The 9879-nt window shown below is 39.9% G+C and overlaps 1 protein-coding gene across 1 annotated transcript; it reads left to right on the top strand.

Annotated features, from left to right (window-relative positions):
• Positions 1-200: 200 nt before the first annotated feature.
• On the top strand, positions 201-665 carry LOC126722256 (uncharacterized). Its single transcript, XM_050425414.1, has one exon. It carries the CDS (start codon positions 201-203, stop codon positions 663-665), a length of 465 nt encoding a protein of 154 aa, XP_050281371.1.
• Positions 666-9879: the final 9214 nt, after the last annotated feature.

The raw sequence follows: 9879 nt of genomic DNA, 5'->3' as shown, positions 1-9879 counted from the left end.
ATTTGAGAGAATAGAAGCAAACCCTAATCGTCACTCTGAGCAAGGCTCTCATCCAAAGAAGGGACGGACAGGAGAAAGGAAAGGATAATAAGAAGCTAGGCTCTTCAGCACGGAATCAATAATATACCCCTCTGAATATGCCACTTGAGCAGGTACTTATGCAAATCAAGGATGATCCTTCCTTGAAGTGGCCGGAGAAAATGAAGGGAGATCCTAATAAGCGCAATAGGAATAAGTATTGTCGCTTCCATAGGGATCATGGGCATGATACAGACGAGTGTTTTGATTTAAAGCAGCATATTGAAAATCTCCTAAGGCAAGGGAAGTTGAGGAATTTCCTTGGACGAGACCACAAGGACGACAAATTGAAAGGGAAGATAGAAGAATCATCGCGACCACCGCTCGGAGAAATAAGAGTCATCTTAGGGGGAAGTTCGACAGGTTGGTCATCCAAGTCCAAGAAAGTATACTTGAAGGTGGTGCAGAGCGTCCAACTTTATGGACGATCACCAAGGGCAAGATCCATGAACAAACAAGCAATCACTTTCACGGATGAAGACGCTGAGAGAATTCATCACCCTCACGATGATGCTATCGTCATCACCTTGCTTATTGCTGACTACACAACCAAAAGAGTGCTAGCAGACAACGGAAGCTCGACATAAATTTTATATTATCTAGCTTTTTAGCAAATAAGATTATGACGAGAACAACTCTATCCAGTGAACTCCCCCCTAGTAGGTTTTGGTGGAGGGAAGGTACAGCCTATGGGTACTATTTTATTATTAGTGGTAGTGGGGGCATACCTGCAACAAATCACCAAGGATGTGAACTTCCTTGTTGTAGATTGTTCATCCTCCTACAATGCCATAATTGGAAGGCCAACTTTAAATAGTTGGAAGGCTGTTACATCTACCTACCACCTATTAGTCAAGTTTCCAACATAATACGGAGTAAGACAGGTACAAGGAGACCAACCAACAGCAAGAGAATGTTACCTAGCCATGTTGGCCATGGATGAACAAGTTCAGACCATGAATATTAAAGAAAAGAGAATTGTAGCAGAGCCCACCAAAGCATTGGAAGATATTTACTTGGATGAAAATAACCCTGAGAGGTGTACCAGGGTTGGAGCAGATCTAGAAGAAAAGATTAAGAACGACCTTGTCCTATTTTTGAAGAAAAACACATATGTATTTACTTAGAGTCATGAGGATATGCCAGGCATAGATCCTAGTGTCATCACCCACCGTCTCAACGTATGTCCTTCCTCCAAGCCAGTGCGACAAAAGAAAAGGGTGTTTGCCCCTGAAAGAGATAATGCTATTAAAGACGAAGTCCAGAAGTTAATGGCGGTGAAGTTTATATGAGAAGTGTGCTATCCAGATTGGTTGGCCAATATAGTAATGGTTAAAAAGGCAAACGGCAAGTGGAGGATGTGTGTAGATTTTACTGATCTAAACAAGACTTGCCTTAAGGACAGTTATCCATTACCGCGCATTGATCAACTCGTGGATTCTACCGCAGGCCACAAATTACTTAGTTTTATGGATGCTTTCTCAGGATACAACCAAATAAGAATGGACGAGGCCAACCAGGAGAAGACCTCCTTTGTTACTAGTCAAGGCTTATTCTGTTATGAAGTAATACCCTTTGGCTTGAAAAACACTGGAGCAACATACCAACGACTAGTCAACCACATGTTCCGTCCTCAAATTGGACGAAACGTAGAAGTCTATGTGGATGACATGTTGGTGAAAAGCCTAGACGAGGGAAAACATCTGGACGACCTGCAAGAGACCTTTAATACACTCAAGCGCTACAATATGAACTTGAATCTCAGCAAGTGCACTTTCGGAGTAGCTTCAGGAAAGTTTCTTGGATTCCTGGTTTCACACAGAGGGATCGAGGCAAACCCAAAAAAGATTAAAGTAATTCCAGATATGAAGCCTCCGCAGAGTATTAAAGAAGTCCAGTCTCTTACCGAGCGAGTTGCTGCCCTCAACAAGTTTGTTTCTAAAGCTACTGACAAGTGTTTACCATTTTTCAAGGTTCTAAAGAAAGCATTTGAATGGACGGACAAGTGCCAAAGAGCCTTCCAAGACTTGAAGATGTACCTCGTTACGGCTCCGTTGCTAAGTCTGTCCCTGATGGGAGAAGAGTTGTTCTTATACCTGGTAGTGACCCCGCATGCCGTGAGCTCAGCATTGATAAGAGAGGAAGGAAAAGTACAAAAACCAGTTTACTATACTAGCAGGGCATTGAGGGGAGTAGAAGGATGACATCAGCTAATAGAAAATGCAAGGATCCTACTACTTGGAGGCCCTGGACAGGAGAAAATTGGAACATCCATGGAATGTTGAACACCTGGCGAGGTACTATCAGTAGAAGTACTAGCCTGGACAAGTATTACTATGGACAAGCTTGGATCCTGTTTGTCTACTTACATTCTACTTATGTTTAATAATGGAGCTACTTTATTATTTATAATGTGGTTATGAACAAAGTTCTAGATTTGTTTACGTTTATTAAACTCTTTGGAAAGCATTTGCTTCTAAATATATGCCTTGTTTGTTAACAATATTTATGATATGTACATAATGTTGTGTGAATCTTAGTTTTTTATGCTATTTTTCGTACAAATTAGTTCACAAGATGGCTGAACAGCCAAAGACAGGTAGATTCTCTGGACGCGGAGATGTAACATCAATAAGCTTTCCTAAGGGCAAAAGCAAGGCACGCTTGTCCAAATAATGGAAGAAATTAAACCTTAGCTTCCCTGAGCAAAACATAAAGCCCGATGCACGTCCAACCCATGGACGAGGAAATGCATAAGCAGATGTTACAAACGGGGTAAAGCCTAATGCACGTCCAACCCATGGACAAATAAATGCATAAGCAAATGGTTAACTCATTAAAACACATGCTAAAACAGTCCAATTTATGGATGATTACAAAATTGTGTCTTATTTTCATTAAAGGTGAAAATTAGCTAAGTTTAAGGACAAGTAAAGCTGACAGACAATATTCACAAAGACGGGATATATTTGGAATTTCAAGGTACAACGAGAAAAAGTATACATATACTTAAATAAGGAATTTCTTCTATGGACGAGTATAAATTTGAAACATTATATCACAAATGAATCCGTCCATACAATAGTAGAAAAGAAAATAGTTCGAGGGCGGACAATCAATGTCCAAACACCCTTACGAAAACCAAAACCTACAGTTGATAGCTCGTCCTAAAACTATGGACAAGAATAATGTACTTTAGTTACATTAAAAGGTCCCAAAACTAAGGACCAAACAAAAGTCAAAAGGAAAAAAGAAAATACAAAGGATGATTAAAAGATTTAAGCAGGGGGGGCGTTGATGTTGGGGTTGTCTTGAGGTGGATGGGTAATAGCATCATCCTCCACATTAACGTCCTCAGAGCTGGCCTGAAGGACAGAGCTAGTTGCAGCAGCAAGGTTAAGTTTGATGGAGCTAAAGTCCACTTCAGGGAAGTTTTTCATAGCATCCATTTTGAAATCTTCAAAGCCTATTGCGTAATGTTCGTCTAGACGATCAATATATTGTTTAGACGTCTTGAAACTCAGCAACTGCGTCCTCCTTTGCCTATGAGAGAAGGATACTCAACTCGTCATTCTTTTTCTGTAATTCATCAAAACAAGTATCTTTCTCCACAATATTGGTTCTCAACTTTCCAATTAAATTTTGCTGCTCTGTCACTTCCTCCTTAGCTTTGGTAGCTACCTCAGCCCATTTCTTACATTCGTCCTTTACCTATTGAATCCTTGTCTACAGCAAAATCCTCATCTTGTCCAATTTAGTGGCTTGTCTGGACGTTGCAATGAATTTGGACATGCCCTGTAAAAGATAAAAAGAATAATACTGGTTAGACGAAGAAAAAGTTATGGAATAGTGAGGACGAAGCAAAAGGTACAATTAACACCTTAAAAAGATCATGAACACCTAAGTGCTCAAAATCTTTTAGGGACATGTCATAACAAACAGTTATGTCCTCATCCTTAATAGCTTCTTCAAAGCATTCCCAAGCCAAGTCTTCGTTTTCAATAATGTTCGTGGGGACCCTGGGAGGAAGCTGGGATGAAGCAGGTATAATCGTCCTGGGTGGAGAAGCCTTGGACAGAGTAGACTCAACGGGAGTGGACGAGTCAATATCAACTATATGGACGGGAGTTTGGGACGAAGGAAGCTGCGGTTTAACCCCTTGGGACGACCTATGCTTAACCCTTTTTTCTCATCGACTATCTCGTTGGCTGGGGAGACTTCCCAAATCAATATTCTTTGATAGGGATTTTCTTTTTTCCCCAGCCAACAAACGAGTCTGGGGTTGGGCCTCAGGACGGCCTTCCTCGCCCATAATCTCCTTACCTTTGTTTACTTTCATTGTTGCCATTCCTAAATAAAAAATAAAAAATAAAAAAGAGAAGAATTTATTTAATTTAGTAAATATAAATATCATAATATTTATCTAAAGATTCAACAACTTACTTCTTTGTACTGTGATTTCGTGTGCAAGTGCTTCGTCAGATGGACTAGGACCTAATCCCCACTTGGCAAGACGTCTGAGTATGACCAAGGAATGGAAGCTCCTATCCACGTGTATACGAGCCCTATGAACACGGTCACAATAGAATTTTCTTAAGGACATTCGTCCAACAGCTGTAAGTAAACAAGTAAGAAAAAGTTATAATATGAAAGAAAGAGAACAAAATAAAGAAAAAGGGGAGGGACTTACCTTCAGGACGAAGGTTCCCTAGATCCCCAGTATAATGACCAAAAATGTCCCGACCAACGTCCATAAGTTTTCCAGCCCAAAAATCGGAGACAAAGAAAAATTCCTTCTTCCAATTTCTATTAGATGAGGCCAAAGACTTAATAAACCTACAATCTTTACCCTTAGCTGTGAATTGATAGAAGCCAAAGGATTGATGAATTTCTAAGGGTTTTTAACAATAGAGGAACTCGTCCATAGTGAAAGGGCGGTCCCCTCCAAATACTTCCCTCCACAAAACTTGCATGGAAACAATTAATCTCCACGCATTAGGGTTGAATTGACATACCCCTAAACCTAACCTAACCAACAATTCTCTAGCAAAAGCATTCAAAGGCAACCTTAAGCCTCCCAAAAAATAAGCCTCATAGACGCCTATTCCGAGGTGGGGGTTGCAGCACCATTCTCCACAGACGGGCAACCTAGGATTAAGCTTGTCCGGAATTTGATACCACTTCCTAATATTATTTAGTCTTTGCTCATCTGTTTTAGAAGGGATATCTATTGCGCAGCTATAGACAATAACTTCCGTCTCGTCCAAAGGACTAGACGGAGGGACATTGGATGATGTACCAGCTTGGGACCCTGAAGCCTTCCTAACCTACTCTTGAATGACCTCTAAGGGAAAACCGGGGACACCAGAAGTGTACCCCTCGTCTATGGAGTTTCCCCCACTACTACTATGGCTAGTGTTATTGTTAGTACTATAACTACTGGAGTCATGGTACTCGTCTATAGCTTTCTCCGTACTACCACTAGACGAAGAAACAGACATTTCTTTGAAAATGAAGGAAAAACCTAAAGACGAGAAAGGAAAGAATACCTAGCTCTAAGACGAAGGGAAGCTATGGACGTGAAGGAACTTCTAGACGAGGCTCTAAACGAGAAGTGTCTAGAAAGAAAATTTTAGAAGTGTGAGGGGTAGAGGAGGAGTTCCACTATTTATAGATAGCTAACTTGGGCATTTAAAACGACACAACCAACCAGGATATGACACGTGGCTTACCCTTGAAGAAATAAATCGACGAGACTAGCCGCCGGTAAAACTAGGACACGTGGCATGTCCAACTATAGATATTAAATACATGCATCCAAGAAAATAATGCCAAACTACACATTCCTTTAAACGACCCATGTGGACAAGGGGGGCAACTAATGATGTTATAAAAAATTCTCAACTCCGAAACTTGTCCATATGGTTCGTCTAAAGGAAATGATAGATGACGTACAGCTCATCCGTCATTGGGTAAGCTCGTCTATCCACACAAAGTTGGACGGACGAGCTCACTGCGTCTTAAACATACCTAGACTATTTTTGTTTCCCTGTCAAGGCTATGAATTCCTCCTTCACTTCGCAGTTTTGAAAGACAACCCTGAAAGATATAACTTCCTTGGTAGTTATGGAAGTTATCTACGGGTCCTCCGAACTCTACAATGATTGGAAAGATAACTACCTTTGGAAATACTATATAAAGGTTCTTTCTCCGAAAAGGTAATTCATTTTAACACTTTTTTGAGAGACTACTCCCTTCTTTATTTGAAATTACAAATCCACTAACTTTACCATCAGAGGACTTTTGGCCGGTCCCTACCCGTCTCCTCTGACTTAGCGTTTGTTTTCTTAGGATCGAACCTTAAGATTATTAGTGCCTGAGACTTTCAACCTACTGATTTCCAAGGAATCATCAGTGATTATGAAACATTATTGTTGTGAGCAACTTCAACTCAGGAGATAAAGATGACAGACCAATTGATTTCCCATTTGAAAACACATCCAAATTTTCTCCGAAAGCGTCGCGAAAAATTTTAAAATCCAGTTCCATCTCATCATACACCGGTGGTTTTGCAAACATTGGTCGGTTAATGTTCAGAAGAGTAGCTTGTATCAAGAAGAGTAGCTTGCTCAACAACCTGTTCAATTACCATGGGGGCATGTTCAAAGTAGCTTGAATACACTTCAAATGCGGTATAGGATCTATATTGGGTGTCATCGAAAAATCCAGCTAAAGATCAAGTTTTCTTTGAGTTCGCATGGAGCAGAAAAGGGGAAATGTATGCACGAAGCAACCGGCATCATGGTGATGCATCCTAAATGGTTACATCCAAACAAGGCCTCATGGGCATCGGATGTAACCTCACAACCACAAACACGCTAAGGGCATCAAGCGTGGCAAAACCTAGAACTAGAGAGGCTAACATGGAATATAAAGCATAAGAAGCAAACATAGACATGCAAGTAGGGATGATCCAAACCCTTTAATATAGGCCAAGGTGTATGGATGATAACAAAGACCATAGGGTCTAGATCGGGTTTGAACTAATAGGCCAAAGCACAAGAAAGAGAGACAAAAGCGACAAAAGGGCTACAATAACACATGTCATGACAAACATAGCCTAGGTCTAGGCACACAAACATGGCATGGAGTGCACAAGCACATGGAAGATAGTATAAAGCATGTAGAGAACATAGATCCAAGCACATAGGCATGTGAAAACATAGGTCAAGATAAGTAAGCATAAAAACATACACATCAACATGTACAAGCCTAGCACATATACATGGAAGAATATGAATCCAAGCATATAAGCATGTGAAGACAAGGATCTAACCATAGAGCATGAAAATACACACATAAACATAGATCCAAGTAAGGCATAGCCAATGACATCATACAAGCATGTGAGCATGTAACCCTAACATCAACATAGAACAAAAAGAGGAACAAAGCATAGGAAAACATGGCATAAATCATAAAGCATGTAGGAAAGACAAATAGACATGTAAACAAGCATAGAAACATGTAGATCTAGCCAAACAACACATGATTAAGATAGATCTAGGCACAAACACATGGTATGAGACATGGAAGCATATAGATCTAACATCAAAAACATAAGAAAGAGAAGATCTAAGCATAGAAAGCATGCATAAAGCATAAAAGCAAGTAGATCAAGACAAATAACATGCAAACAAGCATGGAAGAATGTGGATCTAAGCTAAGAACATGCTAGGAGCAAGATAAAGCAAGAAACATGCTAAGGAAAGCAATAAATCATGTTATTAAGGCAAAAGGAGAAAGAAAAATGCTAGAAAAAAGATTTAGAAGGTTAGGGGTGTGGATAATAGCTAAAAAGCTACATCCATACCCCTAAACCCCAAATCCAAGGTGTAGAACTAAGGAAAAGAAGATTGGGTTTAAGAACAATACCTTGTATTTTTGGTGAAGAAGGGAAAATCAAGAGGCTTTGATGTGCTTTTTTTTTTTTTTTCTTTTTTTTGTTTTTTTTTTTGTTTTTTTTTTTGTGTGTGTTTGGAAGAGAGAAAAAATGTGTAGAAAGCATCTAGGCAGAGAGCAAAACCCAAAAAAGTGGTCTCTTTTTTGGTCTGAAGGTGTTTGGGGCCTTTAATAGCCCCGTCACGCTTTTTGAGGCGACGACCCTTCGAAGGCTGCCATCTTCAAATGGCCTCGGATCGGGTTGATCTTGACATCCCTAGAAAGATCTTGACTTTCTATTTCTAGAATGGTATGGAACTTGAAAATCCAATTATCAGATCAAAAATTATGGCTCTCGGAAGTTAGTGGTGCATTAATTGGTGCGTTATCCCGGTTTTCATGATATCTCGGCTGTTCTAATTCTGATTTTGACCCATGAATAGTCGTTGGACTGAAAATTTGATAATCTTCGCAATGGCGTTGGTTTCAACCTGTTCCGACGGCTAGATCAAAATTAGGGTTTTTGGGCCCACCAAGAGTCAACTTCGAGTCAAACTTGGTCAAAATTGCCGAAAATCTTCGAGAAGCTCGGGTTTGATATAAAACCATGAAAAATGTTGTTTTGTGAGGATTTTGACTTTGTTTGACTTTTGGTCAACCCAGGGTTGACCAGGGACATTTTGGTCATTTTGCCTAAAAGAGGCACTTTGAGTGCTCCGATGTCTAAACAAGTTATGCCATGTCATTCTAAATGTTCTCGTGGCCCTATGGACAAAAAATAATATTTTTGGATTTTTTGGGATTCGGGACGCAAATCGAGGGCATACAAAATATGGTATCAACACACACAACACATATGAGTTTCAAGGAATGATACTGACACCGATGGTCTTACGGAGCAGTTTGAACTGAGAACCATCGAGAGATTTAGTGAAGATGTCCGCCTTTTGGTTGTCTGTGTGAATGAATTCAAGACATATGATTTTAACTTCCACCAAATCATGGATGAAGTGATAGCGAATCTCTATGTGCTTGGACTTTGAGTGCTAAATAGGATTCTTGGAAAGATTTATGGCACTAGTGTTTTCGTAGAACACACTCATTGTTTCTTGAGGAATCCCATAGTCATGAAGAAGTATCTTCATCCAAAGAAGTTGAGTACAACAACTACTAGCAGCTATATACTCGGCTTCAGCTGTAGATAGAGATACCGAATTATGCTTCTTACTCATTTATGAAACAAGATTTTTTCCTAGATAGAAACATCCACCCAAAGTGCTCTTTCGGTCATCAACTCTTCCTGCAAAATCTGCATCCGAGTAACCGGCTAGACAATCATTTGAGTCTTTTGAGTACCATAAACCATAATTGGGAATGCTATTAATATAGCGTATGATTCTCTTCACAGTCATCAAGTGAGACTCCTTAGGAGTTGCTTGATAATGAACAAATACTCCCACACTAAATGCAATGTCTGGCCTGCTTGCAGTGACATATAGGAGACTTCTAATGATGCTCCTATACAAAGTTGGACTTACTTCTACCCCGGAAAGAATCAAGACTAAGCTTGGTAGATGAACTCATGGGAGTGGAGGCATGCTTTTTGGAATCTAGTCCAAACTTCTTGACAAGATTTCTTGCATATTTTTCTTGAGAGATGAATATACCATCCTTCATTTGTTTAACTTGAAGACCCAAGAAAAATGTAAGTTCACCCACCATACTCATTTTGAATTCCTTTTTCATTTCTTTAGAAAACTCTATAGCACGGGGGTCTATGGTGGTTCCAAACACTATGTCATCAACATACACTTGAGCTACAAGGAGATTGTTCTCATCTTTCTTCACAAACAATGTTCG

The sequence above is a fragment of the Quercus robur genome, chromosome 4, assembly GCF_932294415.1.
Source record: "Quercus robur chromosome 4, dhQueRobu3.1, whole genome shotgun sequence".
NCBI classification, from domain to species: domain Eukaryota; kingdom Viridiplantae; phylum Streptophyta; class Magnoliopsida; order Fagales; family Fagaceae; genus Quercus; species Quercus robur.
Note: the sequence above shows the minus strand (reverse complement) of the source record. Positions and strands in the feature narration are given on the sequence as shown.

Excerpts from the sequence above, each read along its gene's own strand:
- LOC126722256 (XM_050425414.1), top strand. The coding sequence starts at position 201 with ATGAAGGGAGATCCTAATAAGCGCAATAGGAATAAGTATTGTCGCTTC.